Here is a 25,739-nt window from a genome sequence, read left to right on the forward strand (position 1 = left end):
CCCAAAACTGATGGATTCACATAACAAAGGAAGGCGATTCCGACTAAACATTAGGAATAATTTCCTGGGGATGAGAGCCATTCCACAGTGGAACTGACTCCCTCGGAAGGCGGTGGGCTCTCTTGCGTTGGAGGTTTTTCAACAGAGGTTGGATAGCCATCCGTTAGGGACGCTATAGCTGTGATTCCTGCATTGCAAAAGGGCAGGACTAGATGTCCCTTGGGGGTACCTCCCAATCCCACAATTCCAATACTACAACTTCTGCTCAGAGAAGTCTGGGCACTTCCCCTTGGGACAGCGAAAGTGGAGAGGGCCTTCCTGTCTGGCGTGGGGTGGGGTGGGGTGCTCTTGTTGAACCCAAAAGCGAGATGCCGGCGGTGAGGCAGCTGATTCTTCGCCCCGCACCCACCTCCACCCGCTGCAGCCTCCTCCTGGCCGCGTCCCGTCGGAGTTGGGTCAGTGGCGGCCGGCGGCCGCGGCGTTTCAGCACCATCGCGGCGTGGACAGCGGCCCCAGGTCCGCCCGCGGCGGCTTCCTTCGCTTCCTTCCTGCGCCAGAAGCTGCTTCGGACGGAGCGGGAGCGGCATCAGGAGTCGGGGCAGCGCCACACTCCGCGGGAGGCGCCCCTTCTCCCGCTTGCCTCCCCGGGGCCCGGGGCCACCCGCCAGCTTCCAGCCACAGCCGGCAGCCTCCCCTTCGCTTTTACCTGGGTTGCGGCTCCGACGCTCCCAGGGAGCTGCTCCTTCCTTTGAGCCGGCGCCACTTACCCACGAACCCCAGGCCCGGACGCGCCGCTGCAGATTTGCCCCTCGACGGCAGGGACTCTGGCTGCTCCTCAGGCAGCGGGGCCAGGCCGAACTCCTTCGCCAGCCGGTCTCTTTCCCCGGCTGCAGGATGCAAAAAGAGGCCAGCTTGGCCTCGCCTGGGGAGGGGAAGGGGCGCCCTGCCCCCACCGACGCCTCCCGAGCTGGCCCAGATGGCCCGGGACTTGCCTGGCGGAGCTGAGCCCTGCCAAGCTGCCCAGGACAATATTTGATGAGCAAATAGTGGGGGCAGGCGGTTCTCCCCCGGCCTGGGCACCCAGCAATTGACCCTCATTAGCCCCCCCTCTCCATGCCGACGCCTCCCCTCCCTCCCTCCCGGGCTCTCCACCGAGCAGGCTGCCTCGGAGGCGACCATCTGGTCCCCATTACACATTAACCACGGCGCCCTCCCGCTTTGCCAGCCCCTACGGAAGGGAGGGAGGCACAGGGCTGGCCGGGTTCCCTGTGGGCCCTGCACCCCGCAGGGGGGAGGGGAGGCTCGGGGGGATCCTGGGGGAGACCACGCTGCAGCCCGGATCCCCCTTTGCCCCTGTCACCAAGAGGGAGCCGGAGCGGACGCGCCAAGGAGCAGGGCGGCGTGCGTAATGGCACCGAAGGTGGTCGGCGAGAGCCCTGCAAGCTGGCGTCGTCCTCGACATCGAAAGGGCCCGGGGACAAGGGCTAGAAAGGTCCCCCCTACCCGCCCCCTCCAACACGGAGAGCCAAGCCAGGAACTGAGCCGAGTCGGCTCCTGCTCCGCGGTTCTGCAAGGCGGGGGCCTGCCAGGTCTCTCCGGGGCGCACGGCGGCAGGAGGTGCCTCATAGCCGGAACAAGCGCTTCTTCCACAGCCCCGGCTTGGGAGAGCCTTCTGGAGTGGCACGGGGGTGGGGGGCTCGGGGGAAAAGGTGCAAGCGTGACCCCCTTCCCAGAGCGTGGATGGAAGGAGCTGCTAGAGGCCAAGCGGAGGCGTCTAGCCCTGGCCCGACGGGCGTCCCGGGAAGTGGCGCCCGAAGAGGCGACGCTGTGCCTGGCGCGCTCCGCTCAGAACTTCACCAAGGGCGGCGAAGAGGAGCGAAGGCGAGAGGTTAGGAAGCTGTCTTGCACCGAGTCAGACCATTGGGGCCATGTAGCTCCGTACTGTGTGCACTGACTGGCAGCGGGTCTTTCCTAGCTTAAACAGGAGGTACCTTCGGGGATTGAAGCTTGGGGTCCCCTGTCTGCAGAGCGGGTGCTTTGCCGCTGAGATGCGGCCCGTCCCCAGCCGCGGAATCTCGGCTGGAACGCGTTGAAATGGGGGTCCGGAGACGGGCCAGGAGAGAGAGACCGGCTGCCCAACCACCCCAGCCAAACCCGCGGGCACCCGCAGCTCCAGCTCGCCTTGGTGGCCGCGCGCGTTCCTATCTCACCAAACCCAAGCGCATTTCACTGCTTTCTTTCACAATGCAAAATGCAAAGCTTATCTCTTAGCTAGAATACAGAATTAGGGAGTTTGTCATACCGGCGACGTTTAAAACTACAAACGTTTTGCGCAAGCCAGCTTTTGACTTTCCCTGCAGGCCACCCCGCTCCCTCTTGTGGGTTGGGTCTAAAACTTAATTCCTAGGCAGACCAGATTTTATTTGCGGTGATTGGGCACCCACAACAGATCTATGGATTCCTCTGCCTCGCACTGTACCGACCTCCCCTCCTGCAAGGCAGGCCAACACGCGCTTTGTTTCCCAGGGTCCGATCCGAACTGGGTCCCAAATTGCCCAAGCTAGAGTGGACCAAGCAGCTGCAACGCCCAAGGCGCAATCCCAGGCCAGCAGCGGTTCTCTCGGGGTTCCGGCTGCGTGCATTTAAAGCTCATTTAAAGCATGTGACTTCCCCAGAAGAACTCTGGGAACTGTAGTTTGGTAAGGGTGTTGGGGATTATAGCTGTGTGAGGGTAAACTACAGTTCCTAGGATTCCTTGTGTGTGTGTTGGGGGGGGGATAATATGTTTTAGATGGATGGTGTGTACACAGTTTCAAGCAAGCAGCTAGTCAGGGAGCAGCCCCGGGTGAGCAGGGGGTCAGGCACAAGACATTGCTCCTGCAGCTCTCAGAGGCATGGAGGCCCCAAAGCCAAAAGGGGGGCTCCCCAAACTCCACTCTGGGCCAGATGCAGCCTCTGGGAGGTTTCTGCAGGAAGTCGTCCACATCTGCCCTGGAGCACTCTTGCCTGTGAGGCTCTCAGCCAGCCTCTTGTGGCATCGTTGCTCCTGGGGGCTGTTCTGCCTCTGCTTCTGATGCCCAGATCACTTTCTGTGGGGGGGGGAGCACTGCCAGTCCCTCCCAAGGCTCCCCCCTTCTTCTCAGCTGTTGTTCTAGGGCAGGCATAGTCAACCTCAGCCCTCCAGATGTTTTGAGACTACAATTCCCATCATCCCTGACCACTGGTCCTGTTAGCTAGGGATCATGGGAGTTTTAGTCCCAAAACACCTGAAGGGCCGAGGTTGCCTATGCCTGTTCTAGGGGTTGTTCCGGAGTGGCTGGAGGCCACTGAGCCAGATCCTGCACCACCACCTTCTCCTTGGAGGTAGGACACCCAGCCAGTGCCAGTTCTACACATTTTGCCATAGGAGGCAAAAGTCTTCACTGCCGCCGCCACCGAGAGAAAGAAGTATGTATGGGGGGCACACACACACACGCATGAGGGGAATAAAGTCTTTCTCCCTTTCATGTCCCACACAGGCTTCCTTCCCTCGGTGGCAGCAATGAAACCACCCCAAAGGGAAGAAAGAGGGTCTCCCCTTTGTTCCTCCTCTGCTGCCACCAAGAGAAGGAAGCCTGAGGGTTCCCACCCCGTCCCACCACAACAGGGCCAGGCAAGGAGGCAGCCCTTACCCCCCCCCCCCCCGCTTCTTCTAGTAAGTGGAACTAGCTGGAACGGGTGGAGCCACTGAGAGTGTGCTGCAGCAGTGCGACCTTCCTCTCTCCCACAGCACACTGTCATCCAGGCGGGGTGCTGTTATGGCACCCTCCCTAACCTGCTGCTTGGGACATGATGGGCCCATCTTGCTCCTCCTTGGTTTGGGCCGGCACCCAGCCCGTAGCAGGGTTCGGGTCAGAGGGTCACAGTTGTTTGAGTGGAGAAGTGGCAAGGTTGGCCACATGGGAGGGAGCAGGTCAAAGGCACAGCAGCATCACCGTGGCTCCAGAAAGCGGAAAGCAGCAATTCAGAAGCAACAGAGGCTCCTCTTCCTGCATCTTGGATCTCTGCCTTGTATATTTTATTTATTTGAATCTGCCACCCGCCGTTCCCCCCAAGGTCCCAGGGCAAAGCCCATCCAATGAAAAATTAAAGCACCATCAAAACATTAATTAAAACAGCAGAGAAATTCCTGTGGTGCAGTTGTGGTGGTGCTGATCAGATGCAGGAGAGAGGATCTGGTCTGAAATGACACACCGGCTCCCAGAGGCACCTGAGATGGGGGCACAGGCACCTCCAAGGAGAGGGAGCTGCAGAACTGTGTGTGGGGGTGTGTGGTGGGGAGACCACACAGGAAGTCCCCCCAGGTGCCCCTGGTCCTTGGACCAACCACCCCCTGGCCCACCCCCTGATCTTAATATTTGGGCAGGTCTATGTGGGCTGAGGTGAATCCATCTAATGTTTTATACGGTCTTACAGTTTAAAGAAACTCTTCAAAAGTACATGACTCCTTCCAAAATAAAAATAGTCCATAGGGGGTTCCCCCCCAGCTTTCCTCAAAATTTCTGTTGGGTCCCCCTGCCTTTTAAGGCCTTTGCTGTGAAACATTTCCTCATCCACCTGCCCTCCCCCAGGGCTTTCATATCTCTAAGCAGGACCTGAGCACAACAGCAGCCTCCCCATTTGCGATACCCAGCAACTGAGATTCAGAAGCATGGCTGACTCCAACTGTGGAGGGTAGAGCAGAGCTAGGAGCCCTCCATAGCCCTCTCCTCCTCCTCCATGAATTGGTCCGATCCTCTTCTAAGGCCATCCAAGTGGGTGACCATCACTGCTTCCTTGGGGGGGGGGGAGTTCCACAATTCAGCTCTGCGTTGCGTGAAGACTTTCATTTATAGGTCCTGAATCTTCCAACCTGCAGCGTGCCTGGCTGGGGACCCTCTGTCTGCAGAGAGGGAAACACAGTGGCTTGCGGTTGCCACCTCTGTGATGTCCTTGGCTCTGAGAAGAGGCTCCTCCACAATTGGCCACCACTCTCTGCCTCAGCCAAGGACTCTGCTGCGCCACCCCTGCCCTTTCTGAGTGAGGTCCTGAGAACGCTTCCTCTGATATTGAGAATCTCTTTTTTTGTTTATTTATTAATAACTGCAATATACACAAACACAAAACAAAACAAAACACAAAACACACTTATTATTCATATCCACATACAAGTCCTTGGTTCTTGTGAAAAACAACAATTATATGTACATTAACTCAAATCTAAACTTAGATTACATAAAAGAAAACTAAACATAATAACAAAAAAATTGACTTCCCTCCGCCTATGTGTGGCTTCCTTTGTTTTTTCTTCTTTTCGCTGTTATTGATAATCATAGAATCCTAGAGTTAGAAGAGACCACCAGGGCCATCCAGTCCAACCCCCTGCCAAGCAGGAAACACAATCAAAGCATTCCTGACAGATGGATGTCAAGCCTCCGCTTCAAGACCTCCAAAGAAGGAGACTCCACCACACTCCTTGGCAGCAAATTCCACTGTCCAACCGCTCTTACTGTCAGGAAGTTCTTCCTAATGTTTAGGTGGAATCTTCTTTCTTGTAGTTTGAATCCATTGCCCCGTGTCCGCTTCTCTGGAGCAGTAGAAAAGAACCTTTCTCCCTCCTCTATATGACATCCTTTTATATACAGTATTTGAGCATGGCTATCATATAACCCCTTAACCTTCTCTTCTCCAGGCTAAACATACCCAGCTCCCTAAGCTGTTCCTCATAAGGCATCGTTTCCAGGCCTTGGACCATTTTGGTTGCCCTCCTCTGGACACGTTCCAGCTTGTCAGTATCCTTCTTGAACTGTGGTGCCCAGAACTGGACACAGTGTTCCAGGTGAGGTCTGACCAGAGCAGAATACAGTGGTACTATTACTTCCCTTGATCTAGATGCTATACTCCTATTGATCCTACCTCATCTTATATCCATTTCTTCATAGTTATTTCCTCTATAAATTTCATTCATTGCATATTGATATATTTATACCAGAACAATGTTTTTTCATGTAATCCTTCACACAAGTCCACTCCTCTATCAGTTTCTGATCTGATTGACCCCTCACTACTGCTGTAAGTCTTGCTAATTCCATGTATTCACAAAATCTTATTTGCCATTCTCTTATTGAGGGAGTTTTTTCTCCCTTCCAATTTTTTGCTATAATCATTCTGGCTGCAGCAGTTGCGTATAAGAAAACTTTTTTCCTAGCGGCAGGAATGTCCATCGATATAATTCCCAAGAGGAATGCCTCTGGCTTTTTGTTACATGATATTTTAAACATTTTTAAAAGTTCCTCTAGAATATCACTCCAAAACTGTTTAATACACACACTCCCAACACATATGATACATTGTTCCTATCTCTGATTTACACCTCCAGCACAAATTAGATTTTGTTCTATAGATTTTCGCCAGTTTGACCGGGGTTAAATACCATTGGCTGATAACGAGAATCTCATGATATTGGAGATCTGGACCATGTCATCATCAGTGGCCAAAGTTGGTATTGTTCTCTTGTTCTATTGCCCATTATTAGTGTAGGTGATTTGCGTCCTTTGCTTGTGTATTTTATTTTTATTGATAATGCGACAGGTTAGGGGTTCCCAAGCTTGGTTGGTTGTGCTTTGTTGATTGCGGTGTGGCTTATTTGTGTGAGGGAGGCGGGCTAGGCTGTTGGGTCAGGTGAGCCATATTGATTCATATGCACTTGGAGGGGGGAGGTCATTGTCTTCTTGTGCCGCATATATGATGAAGGGGAATCACACTGGGGTGAAGGTGTCCTCCATAGCTGGTCCCTGTGCTAGTTTGAGGTTTTTGGTTAACATTTCTAGTATGGCAGTTTACCAGAGTTGGTTAAGTAATAATAATAATAATAATAATAATAATAATAATAATAATAATAATAATTTATACCCCGCACATCTGGCTGGATTTCCCCAGCCACTCTGGGCTGCTCCCAACAGAATATTAAAAACACAATCAAAAATTCTTTCCAGTAGCACCTTAGAGACCAACTGAGTTTGTTCTTGGTATGAGCTTTCGTGTGCATGCACGCGAAAGCTCATACCAAGAACAAACTCAGTTGGTCTCTAAGGTGCTACTGGAAAGAATTTTTGATTTTGTTTTGACTATGGCAGACCAACACGGCTACCCACCTGTAATTAAAAACACAATAAAACTTCAAACATTAAAAACTTCCCTAAACAGGGTTGCCTTCAGATGTCTTATAAAAGTCAGATAGTTGTTTATTTCCTTGACATCTGAAGGGAAGGCGTTCCACAGGGTGGGCACCACCACTGAGAAGGCCCTCTGCCTGGTCCCCTGTAACCTCACTTCTCGCAGGCAGGGAACCGCCAGAAGGCTCTCGGAGCTGGACCTCAGTGTCTGGCTGAGCAATGCGGGTGGAGACGCTCCTTCTGGGATACTGGATATAGGATATCAACAATCTGGAATGTGACCAGAAAAGGTTGGCAGAGATGGAGAGAGCTTTCGAGACCACATCCTATGAGGAAAAATTGAGGGAGTTGGGCAGGTTCAGCCTGGAGAAGAGAAAATCAAGTGGCAACACGATAACTATCTTCAAATATTTGAACAGCTGTTGCATAGTGGATGGAGCAAATGTATTCTCTGCTGTGCTTCAGGGGGTAGGACTTGAACCAAGGGCTTCAAATGACAGGAAAAGGTTTTCTCAACTCAACATTTGGAGGAACTTCCTGTCGGAATGAGATGTTCACAGAGGAGCAGCTTGGAAGGTGCTGGTGGCCTGAGTGACCAGAGCCTGAGTGACCACCAAAAAGCCACACTCATTGTTCCAGCGCTGGGTTTTCTACATTGATGCAGGTTGGACTAGATGGCCTTTGAGGTGCCTCCCAATTGAATAAACCTCTCCTGAATGTGCCAGTGAAAGATGAAGGAGGGCCATTAATCCCACCAGGAGTGTTTCCCAAGGCCTATCTAGGCAGGGGCATGATTTCAACCAGAGCCCAGCCCTTCCTGGTGTGCCAGTGTGGTGTAGTGGTTAAGAGCGGTAGACTCGTAATCTGGTGAACCGGGTTCAATTCCCTGCTCCTCCACATGCAGCTGCTGGGTGACCTTGGGCTAGTCACACTTCTCTGAAGTCTCTCGGTCCCACTTACCCCACAGAGTGTTTGTTGTGGGGGAGGAAGGGAAAGGAGAATGTGAGCCACTTTGATACTCCTTTGGGTAGCGATAAAGCAGGATATCAAATCCAAACTCCTCCTCCTCCTCCTCCTCTTCTTCTTCTTCCCCTACAGCCTATTTCCAGAACCCCAGATCTGGCTTCTGTTTGCAGCAAATGGCAACTGAGGTGAGATGGTGATCATGATGATTCATTTCATTTCTTATTCTTTTAAAGAAAAAAATGAATCTCAAATCTGTTTACAGCATAATAAAACAACCCAGCATTAAATATCGCTGAACAAAGTCAATATAAAGTAATCATTCAAAGCAGCATAATTAACAGGAAACTAAAATATTATGCTCCAAGTAAAAATAAACTAAAATATATGCCAACAAGTTTGGAAAACTCAGCAGTGGCCAGAGGATTGGAGAAGATCAGTCTACATCCCAATCCCAAAGAAGGGCAGTGCCAAAGAATGCTCTAACTACCGCACAATTGCGCTCATTTCACACGCTAGCAAGGTTATGCTTAAAATTCTACAAGGCAGGCTTAAGCAGTATGTGGACCGAGAACTCCCAGAAGTGCAAGCTGGATTTCGAAGGGGCAGAGGAACCAGAGACCAAATTGCAAACATGCGCTGGATTATGGAGAAAGCTAGAGAGTTCCAGAAAAACATCTACTTCTGCTTCATTGACTACGCAAAAGCATTTGACTGTGTCGACCACAGCAAACTATGGCAAGTTCTTAAAGAAATGGGAGTGCCTGATCACCTCACCTGTCTCCTGAGAAATCTCTATGTGGGACAAGAAGCTACAGTTAGAACTGGATATGGAACAACTGATTGGTTCAAAATTGGGAAAGGAGTACAACAAGGCTGTATATTGTCTCCCTGCTTATTTAACTTATATGCAGAATTCATCATGCGAAAGGCTGGACTGGATGAATCCCAAATCGGAATTAAGATTGCCGGAAAAAATATCAACAACCTCAGATACGCTGATGATACAACCTTGATTGCAGAAAGCGAGGAGGAATTAAAGAACCTTTTAATGAGGGTGAAAGAGGAGAGCGCAAAATATGGTCTGAAGCTCAACATCAAAAAAACTAAGATCATGGCCACTGGTCCCATCACCTCCTGGCAAATAGAAGGGGAAGAAATGGAGGCAGTGAGAGACTTTACTTTCTTGGGTTCCATGATCACTGCAGATGGTGACAGCAGTCACGAAATTAGAAGACGCCTGCTTCTTGGGAGAAAAGCAATGACAAACCTAGACAGCATCTTAAAAAGCAGAGACACTAGAAGGACAGATCCTGAAGCTGAGGCTCCAGTACTTTGGCCACCTCATGAGAAGAGAAGACTCCCTGGAAAAGACCCTGATGTTGGGAAAGATGGAGGGTACAAGGAGAAGGGGACTACAGAGGATGAGGTGGTTGGACAGTGTTCTCGAAGCTACTAACATGAGTTTGACCAAACTGCAGGAGGCAGTGAAGGATAGGCGTGCCTGGCGTACTCTGGTCCATGGGGTCACGAAGAGTCGGACACGACTGAACGACTGAACAACAACAACATATTATCTTTCAAAACATGACTAAAGGAAGTGAATTATAAAATGCACATTTAAAACAGCACAATGAGCGAGAGACTGGAAGGGGTTAATTAGCTAACCTATATATTTACCTGAATGTATTGTTAGTCCAGTGAATGTATTAAGTATAAAAGTGCCCCTGTTAAGCTTTTCTGTATGAAACTGCTCTGTAAAGCTGTGAACTTTGATCTGCATTGTACTTCTCTCTGGCAAGCTTTGCCTTACTAAGTGTCTGGAGATAAGAACAGTAGACCTTACGCAGAGAGTACTGTAGCTGTCCTTCATTGAGAGGAACTGTTGTCTAGGTCAAGAGATAGGATGGCCTTGCTGGAAGTGCGCAAGAACCAACACTGGGCTAAATGTTCTTTTGCCTTATATGTCCTTTTGCCTTATATGTATAACAGGAAATGTACAACAGGAAATGTTCCTTATATGGACAAGAGGAAGTTTTCTGGGGTGGGAAGAGAGCCAGAGAACTGTCTATAAGAACTGTCTGAAAATTGGCTAGTTTTGTACTTGCTTGGCTATCTAAACACCGAAGTACCTCTGCATGCAGAAATTAAATCTTTCTCTCTCTGAAGCCAGAAGCCTCAGGTTTTTTTTTTGCTTCCATGTTTTCTCACCGGGCGCAACAATGGGAACCCGTAGGGGCAAATAAGGCTCCAAGACTAAAAACGTTATCTCAAGCATGGAAAGCAGTGATCTTCTGCTGCCGCTGCCAGTCTTGCCAAGTGTGCTTCGTGGTGGGCGGCAGATGTGGAAGCTCAGGCTCCGTGACCTGGTTGGTTGTGCGCTAAGAGGCAATAACAGGCAACGCAGCCGGACGAGCAGCGGCAGGGAATTCCCTTTCTGGTCACGTGCCCATCCGGAGGGCTTCCCCGGGATTCCCCCTCTACCGCGCACGCGCGTCCGTGGGGCGGCGCCTCCCTTCCACGTGGGCGCGTGGGCGGGCCTGCCGCGCGGGCAGCTCTTGCCGACGTGTCCTTCTGCCCGCGTGACCCGGAAGTCCCTCCTCCTTGCCCCTCCCTCCCCCCCACCTTCCGCGACGTCGCGGGTTTGAATACGCTCCCCTTTCCCTCCCTGGCCGCCGCTCGGCGCGCGCATTGGCCGGCCCGGCGGCGAGGGGCGGGTCCGGGCATGCGGGGGCGCCCGCCCATTGGCCCTCGTCTCGAGGGCTGGGCGGGGCAGGGGCCCGCGCGGGTGCTGCGCGTGCGCGGTGGGCGGGTCCGGGGGAAGGGCAATAAAGCTCTCGCCCCGCCCCTCGCCCCTCCCCTTCCGCCGCTCCGTCCGCGCCGCGTCCCTCGCCGACAGAGCGAAAGAGTGAGACGCCCCCCCGATAGAGACCCCTCGGAGAGACCCCTCGGGATGGCCTCCTCCTCCGGAAGCAGCAGCAGCGCCGCCGCCGCCGCCGCCAGCCCCGCCCTGCAGAGAGGCATCGTCAAGATGGTAAAGGGCGCCTCTGAGCATGGGCAGAGCGCGCAGGGCCCCTTTCCTCCTCTCGGGGGCCAGGTCTCCCTCTGCTCTCCTCTTTCCCCACCAGGGCGGGAGGGGGAAGGGCGGGAGGGGTCGCAGAACCGAAGAGTCGGGAGGGGGACCCCCAGGGGTCGTCCAGACCAACCCCGTGCAAGGCGGGAAGCGCCCCTGGAGCACCCCCGGCAGGTTCGCTTAAAACCCCGCCAAGCAGCCCATGAGCAGCAGCAGCAGCTGGATTGGGACCACGTGGGTGTTTGAGAGGGATCCCACCCCGTGCCCAACCAGGTGCCCCTGTGGGAAGGCCCTCGGCTCCCCCAGAGACCCCCTTTCTCCCCTGTGGGAGGCGGGCATGTGGCCCCCAGGACTGGTTGCCCCAGGACGACCCTTTGCAGCTCCTTCTTCGCTTGGTCTTGGAGACGCCACACTTTGGGGAGGAAGGGGGGGGGCGCGTTCCTGCAGGAGCGCCTATCACATTCCTTCATTTGAGGATAAGGAAGAAGAGTCCTTGAGGGCAGGCATGGTTCTCTTGTTTTGCTGCACGTGATGCAGCCAGGAAGCGCCCGGCTGAGTCTCTCGGCGCATACACGTTGCAGGAAGAAGGCCATGGGTCCAAGGCCGGAACTTCTGCCCTAGAGCTGGGAAAGAGCCTAGTCTGTGGGCAGGGGGCACCCCTTGTAGCCCCCTCCATATGTTGCTGGACTACAGCTCTTGGCCCTGACCATTGGCCATGCTGGCTGAGCCTGTTGGCAGCTGGTAACATCTGGAGACTGTTGCCCTAGATCAGTGTTTTTCAACTTTTTTTGGGCAAAGGCACACTTGTTTCATGAAAAAAATCACGAGGCACACCACCATTAGAAAATGTTAAAATTTTTAGCTCTGTGCCTATATTGACTATATATAAAGTAATTTTTCCCACGGCACACCAGGCAACATCTCGCGGCACACTAGTGTGCCGCGGAACAGTGGTTGAAAAACACTGCCCTAGATGGCCCATTGGTCTGGCTTTCGATGCTAGGGGGGCCGGACGTGTACCGTTGCAACCTGGAGGCAGGGAGTGGCCTTACCCGTTGAGCAGAGGATGTTCAGGTGCCGCTAAATAGCAGGGTTTTGGAGCCGGAAAGCAGCTGGCTCCCTTCCCTATCCCGAAACAAGTGCCCTGTGGTCACAAGTGTCACCCCACCCCACTGCGATATGTGAGCCACACCACTTGAAAGAGTTCTTCAATTTAGATGCTTCCCTTGGAGCAGGCGGGGACGGAAGCACTCGCCGAGTAGCTTTGGAAACCAGTTTAGTTTGGTTTTCGGAGTCTTCTGGGCATCCTGCATGGGCACATCTCTGCCCCACCACAAGATCAGTGGGGCTGGTGGGCCAAGGTCCTGGGGCAGCTAGTGAGAATTCCCCCCCAGCAGTGCAAGCAGGGGGTGCGCCCTGGAGTGAGGGCACCTGCCTGGGGGGGTGTGCAGCTAAGCCTTGCAGCCACGCCTGGGCGTGACGTGACGCCCAAAGTCAGGCATAATTCTGATCTGCCCTGCAGCTACCCTGTGAGTAGAGGAGGGGGCAACACTCTCCCTGTACGTTACCCCCGTCCTCGCTTCTGCAAAGGGTGGCCGGGATGCCTGTGGCGCTCTGGCCACTTTCTCCAGATCACAGCCTGTAACCATTCTGGCAGAGCTTGTATAGCATTGTTCTTATTTCATTCAGCTCTCATTTATATATATATTTTGCAACAGCGCTTTAACGGCACCCTGTGACCCAAAAGGCATTGGTGGTTCTGTGGCTGATGGCCGTTTTGGCAAGTCCCCTTGTTTCACCCTGATGGGGGGGCACTTGCTGCCACTGGGGCTGGCGTGAAGGGGGCTGCCCCCTGGGAAAGATGGGGGGAGGTTCCCCATAGGCACTTCTGCCTTCAGCCTCTCACAGGCTCCCCTATGGTATACAGTCATACCTTGGCTCTTGGGAGTTGAATGTTCCAGCTTCCAAACGATCGAAAACCAAAAGGCGTGCCTGAGCAATTGGAAACCGCGCCTTGGTTTCCGAATGTTTCTTTCAGAAGTTGAATGGACTTCCGGAACAGATTCTGTTCGGCTTCTGAGGTACGACTGTATTTATTTGTTCAGTTATAGGTGGGTAGCCGTGTTGGTCTGCCATAGTCAAAACAAAATCGAAAATTCTTTCTAGTAGCACCTTAGAGACCAACTGAGTTTGTTCCTGGTATGAGCTTTCATGTGCATGCAGTGCATTTCAGTGTATCTGCAGAAGTGTGCATGCACACGAAAGCTCATACCAGGAACAAACTCAGTTGGTCTCTAAGGTGCTACTAGAAAGAATTTTCGATTTTGTTTTTATTTGTTCACTTTATTTATTGTATTATTGCATTTACAACCCATTCCTCCCCAAGCTCCAGGGGGCCTCTCTGGTTCTCCCCCTCCTTATTTAGCACCCACAACAACAACGCTGAGAGGTAGGCTAGGTGGAGAGACAGTGGCTGGGCCAGCGTCGCCCAGTGAGGTTCATGGCCGAGTGGGGATTTGATCCCCGGTATCTCCCAGGTGTTAGAAAGACACTCTAACCACTGAACTGCACTGCATGTCTGTAAGTGAGGTGGAGTTCCCTTTGCCACGAGCAGGAGGTGACCCTCAACCTCTGTTCCGTCTGAGAGCAGCACCTTCTTCCTGGGAGAAATGGCCCTACTGGTGGAATCAGCCGTCAGGTCCTTTCTGCGTATAACCCAGCATCTTGGGGGGGTGTGTGTCTGGTGAGGTAGGAAGTCTGCTCTCTCTGTGTGCGGCCAAGGCTGGTGGTGATTTTTTTTACAGAGGTGGCATCAGCTTGCTATATGGGTCAAAATGTTGGGGTGGAGGAAAGGCCAAAGGAGCGTTCACTGTGGGGGTAGCAGAGGATTTTGGGGCCGCAGCATCCTGTGACCTGCAGCTGCATTTGAGTGTAGTTCCACTTGCAGGGTGAAGCTTTTTCTCCCCTTCCATCTGTTGGCCAAGTCGGACAGGTGACCAGGGCTGCCTGCTTGCCAGTTACCCGAAGCCCACAGTGGAGTCAGCCAGCTGGTTTCTGCCTGGGTGCGAGGGGGCTGCGTCCTGTGCTGTGAAGCCCCAACAGTTGCCTGTCTGTTGGGGTGACACGGAGCCTCTTGGGGACTTTGGAAGGAGGTTGGCTGATCAGTATCCTTGGCTGAAACGGCCTTGGGAGTCTAATGGGCGCAACGAGGGAGGCTGCGCAGTGCCCTTTGTGCAGGAGGGCGCTCCCACGGATCTCGCCCTTGGCTTTCTCCGGCAAGCGGCCAAGAGCAGGGTGGTCCTTGAGCCTGTCGTGGGAACTAGATTAAGAGTAATTAAAGCTCCAGTCCTCGGCGGTTCTCGGGTGTATCGAGTGCCGCGGCAGTGGAACAAGCTCCGTTGAAAGAATCTCTCTCCAATTGATTATTTGGTCAATTTGCTTCTCCGGTTGGAGTTTAATGCTTCGGCGTTTGCGCAGAGTGCTTTAATAGACTGAGGCATCGCCTGCTACGTTTGAGGGCTGGCGATTCAGGTGAAAGGAGTCGAGTAGAGGAGGCGGCGCCCAAGGAAACCCCGACTGCTGCGGCCTTCCTGCCGCTGGGCTTGCCATCCCTGGTGCACCTCCTTGGCTCTTAGGACGGGTGGGGGAAGAGGGTGCTCACAACAGGGAGGCGAGCCAGGGTCCCAATTCTCACCGCTGGTCCTGAGCCCGGGTGCTCAAAATCGTTGCCTTGAGAAGGAGGCCGGAGAGGCCACCTGCAGGTGACTCTAGTGTGTCCCCCCTCCCTCCTGAGCATGCCAGGCAGTGCGCCATCAAAGCCCCCATGTCTTTGCCTGCCTTGGCTGGTGGAGGGACACCTGGAGATCTGGATCTGTGCATCTTCTTTGCATCCTGCCAGGCAGGCACCACAGAGAGGATCCCAAGTCAGAGGATATTTGTCCCCTGGTAGCTCCTCTCTGATGGGACGCGGGTGGCGCTGTGGTCTAAACCTGCCCACCTAACAGTTTGAAAGCACGTCAAGTGCAAGTAGATTAATAGGTACTGTTCCGGTGGGAAGGTAAACGGTGTTTCTGTGTGCTGCTCTGGTTCGCCAGGAGCGGCTTAGTCATGCTGACCACATGACCCGGAAGCTGTATGCCAGTAAAGCGAGATGTGCGCCGGAACCCCAGAGTCGTCCGAGACTGGACCTAATGGTCAGGGGTCCCTTTACCCTTTATCTTTCTCCTCTCTGGGCTTCCATGGCTAGCTGCAGCCAGGAAACAGATCCTGCTGATCTCCATTTGCCACTTCTAAGAAAGGTAGCCACAGGTGGTGACCATGGGCCACGTGTTGAGGAGGCCGGAAGTGTGTGTCCATAATTTCTAGTGCACAACTTTTTATTTGCTGGTTTCAGCCGGGCCTCAGAGGCTTTCTGGGGAGTGCGTCCCTGTCTGCCTCGCAGGGTCGGCGTGGCTGCAGCTTCCGTTGCTGCCCAGCCAGCCGAGAGGAGGCCTCACTTGTGGCCCAGTGAGCTGCCTGGACCCTGACCCTTGGCAGGAGGAATTGCCTGGGCATGGCCTTGCCCCTCGCGTGCCTGTGCAGATGGGAAACCTCCCCTGTGGGGCTGGCAGTGGGAGGGCTTGACCTGCTGGGTCCCAGGGAAGGGGGGCTGCGTGCAGAAGGAGGGGCCTCTCGGACGCAGCTGTGGCTGAACCAAGGGAATCCCGCCTCTGGGGCTTGGGGGAGAGCATTGATTGGCTGCTTCTTTGCCAATGGGTGTGTGAAGTTCTAAGGAATCATGCTGAAAGCTTTTGGTGGATTTTTTAAAAAGCTTAATAGTAGTACAGTCGTACCTTGGAAGTCAAACGGAAGTCCATTCCAAAACGTTCGGAAACCAAAACGCGGCTTCCGACTGGCTTCAGAAGCTCCAGCAGCCAATTGGAAGCCGCAGAAACCCCGTCGGACATTCGGCTTCCAAAAATAGGGAGCCAAAATGTCCGAGTACTAAGGCGTTTGGGAACCAAGGTACAATTGTAGTAGTGGTAGTAATAATAATAATTTTGGTAATAATAATTAGTTACCAATCCTTCACCCCAAGGTCCCAGGGCAGGATAGAATGCTTTAAAACAACTCCCTACCATAAAATGAACACACACCTCCAGTTGCAAAAGAAGTCAGGGGGCAAAGAGATGTCCGGCAGCTGTGCGGTTAAGGCACCAGATGCACCTCTGTGGGGAGGGGCTGCAGCTCTCTAAGGTGCTACTGGAAGGATTTTTGTATTTTTTATTTTGTTTTGACTATGGCAGACCAACACGGCTACCTACCTGTAACTGTGTTAATGGCCTTACTCTTTCCTGACCTGCCTTGACTGGCAACGGGGTGAGGGAAAGGCAGAAAGGCAGCACAGGAAATGCACACAGCCCATTCTCAACGTAACAAGCTGTTGGTTGGCTTGGGCGGTGGCCAGCATCCTTGAAAGGTGGCTGGGCAACATTCATGGGCAGGAAGGAGCCCATGGCAAGCACCCTGTGAGTAAAATGGGATCTTGCACATTCAGGGGGAGCGTCCAGGTTCTGCCAGGGTGCCACTGAGGGTGGCAACAGCTACCTTCAGGCTACCTGGGCACACCTGTGTAAAGCATTGCTCCTCTGACGCTCACACCTGCCTGCTCAGCCAAGGTCATTGTTATGAATTCCACTTGCCTCCCACCTTCAAGACCCTCAAGGTGGCTTACCTGGCCATTCCCATTTAATCCCCAAAACACGCCTGCGAGGTAGGTTGGCCCAAGGTCCCCCAGTCAGTTTCCTGGCTGAGTGGGCATTTGATCCCTGGTCTCCTGGGACGCGGGACACGGGTGGCGCTGTGGTCTACATCACAGAGCCTAGGGCTTGCTGATCAGAAGGTCGGCAGTTTGAATCCCCACGACTGGGTGAGCTCCCGTTGCTCGGTCCCAGCTCCTGCCAACCGAGCAGTTCAAAAGCACATCAAGTGCAAGTCGATAAATAGGCAACGATCCGGCGGGAAGGTAAACGGCTTTTCCATTTCGCTTTCCCTTTCCCTCCTGGGTCCTATTCTGACGCTGCTCTCTTTGGGGCTTGTTACATGCTGCTACTGATGCCCCCGCCTTCTCCCCCCCCCCCAGGTTCTCTCTGGCTGCGCCATCATAGTTCGCGGCCAGCCTCGCGGAGGACCGCCTCCTGAGAAGCAGATCAACCTCAGCAACATCCGGGCCGGGAACCTGGCACGCCGGGCAGCTGCGGGGCAGCCAGATGGCAAGGACACACCAGACGAGGTAGGTTGGGGGGGGCAGATGGGGGGGGGAAGCGCTGGTCACAGAGGCAGCTGAGGGCCTGATGTAGGGGGCTAAATGTCGCCTCTGCTGCCAGGACCTTTTTACCCTGCTGTGGAGGTGTCCAAGAGGGGGAGGCTGTGGGCACAGGGTGCAAAACACATCATCAAAGGGAGGGGTGGGTAGCCTGCCTCTTAATCTGTGCCAGGGCTGGGGAAGCCGAGGGTCTTGGTGCCCATTGGCCTTCCTGGGTGGGGAGATGGCACCCAGCAGCAGGCCTCCCCTGAGGCCCCCCCCTTGCAATGCAGGAGTCGCAGCTGAAGAATCCCTGGCCGCTGGGTGTCCTCACCCAAAGGAAGGGTTGGGTGCAGGGATACCAAAGGGGGGTGCCCTGTGTGATTGGTCCGTTCTAACGTTTTGTTAAAGGGAAGGGACAGACTCGAAGCAAACCAGCCGGCCCCTTCTCCCAGCCTCTGCCGACGCAGACTCCACAGCAAGGAGGCGGCATGTCTGCCCCCAAGCAAATGGGGATTCATTCTTTATACACAAAGCAGGATCCTTTGGCCAGGCTTCCGATAGCTTCACCTGCCCAGGTGAGGGCAGAGGTGGCAAATGCCCAAATCCTACAGATAAGCTCCCTTTTCTGGGCTCAGAGCCCAGCACCCCACAGATAAGGATGGCATCCAAGTCAGACAATTAGCTTACATCATGGCAAGCGGATCGAAACATAAATGAGCTCATTGCTGCAACAGCTGCCAGTTAATTCTGGGGTTATCTGGGCTGCCAAGATGTCGCTTGCAGAGCTTCCGGAAAAGCTCACCAGAGATGCCCCCCCAACCTCTGTTTTAAAAACAGAATATAAGATGGGGACGGGAAAGGATGGGTGGTTCTCCCCTACACCAGTGGCCAGGTTTGCACCCATCGCTCATCCAGGACTTGTGTGGCAGCCAGTTTATGTGCTTTTGCTGCACATTGTGACCTTGCCAATGGGCCCTTCGGGTCATGTTTTTCGGTCTGTAGGTATTCATTCCCGGTTCTTTCAGTCACTCTATTGGTTGCTATTCCACTTCTTGTCACCAGTGGGCAAAGTTTGGCAGGAAATAGCCTGGGTGTGCGTTGTCCGCCCTCCTGCCCTCCCTCACTCCCCCCCCCCCTTAGTTGCCCATCTTTTGAGGTCAAGGCCTGAGGTCGACACTTCCTTCCTGGGGGTGGGCATGGGGGGGTAGGGGTGGCCTCACCTGTGGGAGCAGCCCTGCTTGAGGAATTTGTCTCTTAAATTGTATTTTTTATGTTGCGAACTGCCTTGAGATCTACAGATGAAAAAATAATAATGATAATAATAATAATAAAATGAATAAATGAAAATCCCCTCTCTTGAGAAGCTTATCTGGCTCCAAAGGGTTTCCATTCTCGCACGCATAGGGTGTTTCATCCATCATTTATCGTCAACCGTAGCTATATACCACTTAATATGCAAATTTCCTAAGGAGCTTATACGAAGCACCTTAAATAAGAGTTGTTTCTGGCCGTGGAGGTTTTTAAACATTCTGTATTACATGGTTGGTTCTTAATTGTTACTTTTGCAAGCTGGAGGGTGAGTTTCTGAAAGCGACGAGTCAACCTTGGAATAACAAGGGGGCTGGGAGCGAGTGTTGGGTGTGTGTGTGGGGCTGAGCGGCTCCTGTTCCTGACCAGCGACCTCCTTCTTCCTCAGCCCTGGGGGTTCCCAGCCCGCGAATTCCTGCGGAAGAAGCTCATCGGGAAAGAGGTTTGCTTCACGGTGGAATACAAGACGCCCCAAGGCCGGGAGTACGGGATGGTGTACCTGGGGAAAGGTGAGAGGTCCTGCACAGAGTTGCCCCACACTTGGAGGGCAAATCCCCACAGCCCAGTCTGCCCCTCCTGCAGAGGATCCTCCCTCCCTGTGCCGCCTGTTCTCTTGTGAGCTCTGAAGTTCAGCAGAGGCTGAGCGTATTCTGAGTTCTTCAACTCCCGAAGCCGTAAAAAAAAAAGAGTTCAGTAGTCGATGTGTTGGCACTGGCAAGTCTGGGGGCAAAGAAGGAGAGCTCCTTGGAAAACGAGGGAACTGTCCTCCGGGGGGGGGGGGGAATTGGCAAAGGGGAAACACAGCTGGAAATCTTAAGCGCCGGAATGTGGCAGGCAGGAATACTATAGGGTTGGGCAAGGTGGTGGTCCAGTTTAACCCAGCTCACACAACTCTCTATGCAGCTATGTAGAACTTCCTAAAAGACCCAATATAAAAATAAGACATTTGAATTCCACCAAGGGTCCGTTTCTTTAAATATAGCTTTTATATAATGTGTGCATTACCAAAATCACACCCAAGTGTCTCAAAGCTAAAGTTCCGTCCAAATATTCCTTCGTTCAGAAAAGGACAAGGATCTTCAGAAGTATACAACTTTGGAAAGTTCTATATAATAACACAAAGGGTTGTGGGAGTTGTGTTTCTCTGCGGTCCAATTTAATGGGCAGAAAAGAAACATTCAGTTGAGCCTCACGCCAGCCTTGACGTGCAAATCCACGGCTGGCATTTTGAAGCCAAGGGGAGGGGAGCGTTCTGCAGGGGTCCAGCCAGCGACCAGGACGGTGCCCTGAGTGCCAAGGCTGCTCCCCCCTTCGCCTTGCCCCTTGCCTGCAGTGTTTGCCTAGAGAGGCTTGGGTCACCTGCTGGCTGTGCGACATGCCGCCCCCTTGCCATGGGAGAGCCAGGTGGGAGCTGAAGGGCAGCCAGTTTTGAACAGTATCCCAGTCTCAGTGATTTTCTCTTTCCCTCTGCCCTCCTGCTTTGAGTTTTCTGCTCCGGAGCTGCTTTGGGGGCTGGGTTTCTGCAGGAAACAGGCCAACAGCCAGCTTATAATGAGGAGGGTTTGTCCACTCCTGGATTTTCTGCATTTCGGGTGGTGGTGGGGATAGAAACGCAAAATAAAAATTCTCTGCCGAGATGAGGCCTAGCCCCTCTCCCCTTCCCATGCCCGTCTCCTGCCCGCCAGCTGTGGGTCGTCTCCTTCCTGACTGCCTTCTCCCCTTATCCTTTGCCTGTGTGTCTCCAGTGCTTTGGGGGCTGGGGTGGGACTCTGCCCCCTGCCTGCTGGTTTGCGCATCTCTGGGCTGCGTGCCGGGCATAAATCTCCAGAGGTGGGCAGCGATGCCAGTATCCCTCCTGCTTGTTTTGCTGCCACATGAAGGATTTTTATGCCACGCTGGCCTCGCCTTGCTGCCGCCTGACAGCCCAGGATTTAGTTGAAGAGGTGGACGTTTGCTAATTCTTCAGCTTTCAAAGAGATCCATGTTGAAATTGCTGGCTGGGCAGATCTTGGCAGCTGCTCCCCCCCCTCAAACTCTCTGGGCTGGACTGCACTGCTGGTTTGGGCATGAGAGGCAGGCCCGGGACTGGTAGTGCATTTGCCAAGGGGGTGTGGGTGGGTTTGAGGTCAGGTGATGCTGGAGGGGGTCCCTGGCCCCCCCCCCCGCCTCGACGGAGCCTCTGCATTCCTGGCCTTGGGCTGAATTTGAGCGCCTTTGGCTCTGCCTGCAGGGCTGCCTCCTGAAACGCTCCTGCTTGGGGCAGCCCATCCTCCCCCAGCGGGTGCCCCCTCTCCCTCTGGGTGCTTCCTCGCCCTCTGCCTTCCAAAGCCCATGGAAGCCTTTTTGTGACCCCCACAATTAACAATAACAGTAACAGTAACAACAACAACAAAAATAACATTAATAGTTGTTGTTGTTGTTGTTTTTTTTTTTTTTTAATACCCCGCCCATCTGGCTGGGTTTCCCCAGCCACTCTGGGCGGCTTCCAACAAAATATTAAAATACAATAGTCCATCAAACATTAAAAGCAAACAGGGCTGCCTTCAGATGTCTTCTAAAAGTCAGATAGTTGTTTATTTCCTTGACATCTGATGGGAGGGCGTTACAGGGCGGGTGCCACCACCGAGAAGGCCCTCTGCCTGGTTCCCTGTAACTTGGCTTCTCGCAGGGAGAGAACCGCCAGAAGGCCCTCGGCGCTGGACCTCAGTGTCTGGGCTGAGTGATGGGGGTGGAGATGCTCCTTCAGGTATACTGGACCGAGGCCGTTGAGGGCTTTAAAGGTCAGCACCAACTTTGAATTGTGCTTGGAAACGTACTGGGAGCCAATGTAGGTCTTTCAGGACTGGTGTTATGTGGTCTCGGCGGCCACCCCCAGTCACCAGTCTAGCTGCCGCGTTCTGGATTAATTGCAGTTTCCGGGTCACCTTCAAAGGTAGCCCCACGTAGAGTGCATTGCAGTAGTCCAAGCGGGAGATAACCAGAGCATGCACCACTATGGCAAGACAGGAAGGGTCTCATCCTGCGTACCAGATGGAGCTGGTAGACAGCCGCCCTGGACGCAGAATTGACCTGCGCCTCCATGGACAGCTGAGAGTCCAAAATGACTCCCAGGCTGCGCACCTGGTCCTTCAGGGGCACAGTTGCCCCGTTCAGGACCAGGGAGCCCTCCACATAACTCTTTCCTTCCAGGGGAGCTTATTTGTGTGTGGGTCCCCTGGAAGCCTTTTTGAGGAGGGAGTGCTTTGTGGGGAAAGATCCTTGTTAAGAGCACCTGGGGAGGCCCTGATCCGTGGCAGAGCAAGGTGAGGAAACACCCCCCCCCCCAGCAGTGGCAGGACTTCCTCCTTGTGCGTAGTGGTGAAATCCTGCTTGGGTGCTGGTGTGTGAACTCCTTCCTTCCTTTCTGCCACCCTTGCCCACTGCAAGCGGCCTGGGCCAGTCTCTGTGGGCCAAGCCAGGCCGACTTGCCGTGGGCTCTTGGGGCACCTTGCTTCCCGCCCCCCAGGCAGGCTACTGGGGGCTACTTCTGTTATTATGATATATTTATTTATAGCCCACCTTTCCACTGGCAGGGAATCAGCTTGACGTACATATAAAAGAATGGCAGCCAAAAATATAGGGAAAACCCCCACGGTCATTAACAATCAATTCAGACTATACACAAATGTATTAAATCTGTTAAAAACATGCAGACAAAACCAGCATGGCACCAGCCCCCTCACTGAAAGCATTTCCTCTTTTAGTTAAGATTTTTATTTTATTAAAAGCATTTCCACTCACAATGGCTCTGCCCTGCCTCTGCAGTTGCTTCTGAATCCCTGTTTTGCAGAGGAGAGGGCCCTTGTGCTCACATCCTGCCTGTGGTTAGGTCATGGAGAGAGCCCCCTGGGGCCTGATCCTGCCAGCCAATTCTTCAGTTCTTGGGCGCTGTGCTGCCTTGCTAACCTGGCTGTCTTTCCTTGGCAGACACAGCTGGGGAGAACATCGCCGAGTCGCTCGTGTCCGAAGGGCTGGCCAGCCGCCGGGAAGGGCTGCGTGGCAACAAGTAGGTCTACTCCTGAGGATCTGGGCTTCCCTTTTGACATGCCCTGGGGCTGCCGGTTCTCCCTGGCAAACTGGGGTGAGGGTGGCTGGGGAGCGAGGCTTCCGAGACAGGCCTTTGGAGTCTCATCTCTTTGCAAAACAAGCCGCCGACAGCCAGCCTCTTGTCCCCTCCAAGACTGGCAAATGTGGGATAGACGAGAGTCCAGGCAGTTAGTCTTGAAGGTGAGGTCTCTTCCAGAGGCCTCTGCAGCTTCCCTTTGCTTCGTTTTGCTGGCAAAACAGCCCTGTGCCTCGTTCCAAATCCCAGTTTGTGCCCTGGGACCTCGACTGCTTTGCTCAAAGAGCCCATCGTTGAGCTTGGGTGAGGATTGGGGGGCTTTCTCCCCCTTCAGGAGTTGTGTGCTGAACCAGAAACCCCAGGGAGAGCAGGGTGGGGTCCATGGGGGAGACAGCGCTGCCTCGTGGCCCCAGAGACAGTGGCTTTGGTGGGAATCCTGCTGGCCCCGCGGCTCCCGGCAGGTTGGCTGTGCCGCGGCAGGAGGCCAAAGGCAGCCCCCCCTTCAGGCCTGAGCTCTGCCTCATGCCAGGAAAGAGCGAGAGCGAGTGTGCATGCCTGCGTGCGAGAGAGAGAGGGGGGGGGAGTGCCAAGGGGGCCTGATAGCTCCGCTGATGTGTTCGCGGCCTTGGAAGAGCCCCAGAGTATTCTCCGGAGGTCTGCGGGGGGAGGCGGCTGAGGCCGCAGAGCCTGGCTTGCTGGGCTGGCTGCCATGCCATTTCCACCGGGGCCTTGGCTCACTTTGCTCATGTTCCGCCTGAATGGGAAGCAGACACTGAGAAGGCGACGCTCTTGCCAAGGCAGGCCGGGTCAGCGGGAATCCCTGCACCGCAGGGCGGGCAGCTTCCGGGGGCCCTGAGGAGCTGGCGAGATGGCACCAGCTCTTGTCCCTGGAATGCATGCAGAGTGTGTGTGTGTGTGGGGGGGTTGTGAGGGTGGCGCAGCCTAGCAGGCGGAGCTGCCCTTTGATAGTTGCCCAGGGCTGAAACTCCAGTGGATTAGTTACAGGTAGGTAGCTGTGTTGCTCTGCCATAGTCAAAACAAAATACAAAAATATAAAAAATCCTTCCAGCAGCACCTTAGAGACCAACTAAGTTTGTTCTTGGTATGAGCTTTCGTGTGCATGCACACTTCTTCAGATACCAGTGGATTAGTTTAACCGGTTGCTCGGAGCCACGGGAGGGGGGAGTGCTGCTCTTGTGCTCGGATCCCGCATCCTGTGGGCAAATGTTCAGCTGCTGAGAAGAGGGTGCTGAACTGGATGAGCCGTTGGCCGGATCCGGCAGGCTCCTCTCTATGTTCTTAATAGCAGTATCCTTTCTGTCTTCCCAAGTGATGTGTAATTTTTTTTTTGAGACATCGTTGATGGAATCTTTTGAGGAGTTGGAGATGGGGTTTATAAGTGCTCCATGTTTCACAAGGGTCCCACCCTTGGTAGCCTGCCTTGCAGCACTAACACAACATAGCAAAGCCACACAGAGATGACTAAACGGGCAGCATTGAAGCAGCCGTGAGGTGGTGCTGAGAGACCCCTGGAGGTGGTCTGTGGAGTGGGGAGCATCGTTCCACCGTTCCACACAGACAGGATCAGTGACGATGTTCTTTTTTTCTTCTGCGAACCTCCTCCCTCGAGGTATCCTGAAACGATTTACAGCACCATAAGATTATATAAAAGCAGTAAAAACAATTGCATACGCATGCGGGAGGCGATGGCTAAACAGCAGCAACAATACTATAAACACAGTTTAAGACAGAAGCTGCCCCCAGTGAGTAGCCTGTGCTGGTTCTGCAGCGGGTGCACTTTGAATTAGCCAAAGGCAGCAGCGCTGCGCCCAGCACTCGGTTACAGTAGCCTCACCTGGGGGGGGGGGAATTGCTGCTACATTTTGTTTTCAGAGTTTGGCAAAGCTCTGTAGGGAAAATCCAGCCCCCCAGTTAAACTTCCCAGTAGCTAAGGCAGCAAGGATCAGTCTTAGTGCTTAGCGAAACGAGGGTGTCTAAAGTTGACAGCAGAAAGGCCCCCTAATTTCCCCCTGCTCTGATGACAGTAGGGAGAGCATTCCACCATTATTGGGGTTTTTTGGGGGGCATTGTTAACAGTGCAAAACCTCTGCATGCCCTCCCCGGGAAAGCTCTGTGGGCCTCAGGCTTGGGTGGTTGTCTGACGGCCGGCCTTTCTCTGCCCCCAGTCCAGAGCAGAACAGGCTGGCTGAGCTGGAGGAGCAGGCCAGGATCGCCAAGAAGGGCATGTGGAGCGACGGGACCGGATCCCACACCGTCCGGGACCTGAAGTACACCATCGAGAACCCCCGGCACTTTGTGGACTCCATGCACCAGAAGCCTGTCAATGGTGAGTCGCGTGGCGGTTTGGGGGCAGGGCGCTGGCAAAGGAGGGAGGGCTGCTGCTGGGGGCGGCAGTGCCAGGGCCCTGTGTCTCTGCACACCTACCTTTTTCCAAAAGAAGTTTCTGCAGAATCCTGTGTTGCCAAACAGGATGCACATAGTTCGTAGATCGCCCTCGAATGAGACAGACATAATATAAAACCAAAATAAATAAAACTGCAAGTGAGCGTGTGGAAGGCAGTGAGAGGAACGCTTTGTGGAATAGAGATGAGGGTTAAACAAACCTTGCTATACCCAGGGGAAGTAAGGAGAGGGGAGTCTGGGTCGGGTGCTCACAGTGGCTGACTGAGATGCTCATTCTGGGAAACCTGCCAGCAGGATCCAAGCACCCCCCCCCCCCAGCAACTGCAGTTTCCAGCCACGGGCATCCAGCTCCCTTGCTGCCTCCCGTTGAGGGAGAGCTATTGTCTCTGG

At 53.8% G+C, this 25,739-nt stretch overlaps 1 protein-coding gene across 1 annotated transcript in view; it reads left to right on the forward strand.

The window, feature by feature from the left end:
- Window positions 1-11,087: 11,087 nt before the first annotated feature.
- SND1 (staphylococcal nuclease and tudor domain containing 1) overlaps window positions 11,088-25,739 on the forward strand; it is a 217,137-nt gene continuing 202,485 nt past the window's right edge. Inside the window, exons 1-5 of the mRNA XM_033163456.1 lie at window positions 11,088-11,190; window positions 17,351-17,500; window positions 19,212-19,332; window positions 22,790-22,868; window positions 25,112-25,272. Of these exons, the coding sequence (XP_033019347.1) occupies window positions 11,110-11,190; window positions 17,351-17,500; window positions 19,212-19,332; window positions 22,790-22,868; window positions 25,112-25,272 (592 nt within the window). The 5' untranslated portion in view covers window positions 11,088-11,109. The remainder of the gene's footprint in view (window positions 11,191-17,350; window positions 17,501-19,211; window positions 19,333-22,789; window positions 22,869-25,111; window positions 25,273-25,739) is intronic.

Source organism: Lacerta agilis, chromosome 10 (genome assembly GCF_009819535.1).
Source record: "Lacerta agilis isolate rLacAgi1 chromosome 10, rLacAgi1.pri, whole genome shotgun sequence".
Lineage (NCBI taxonomy): Eukaryota > Metazoa > Chordata > Lepidosauria > Squamata > Lacertidae > Lacerta > Lacerta agilis.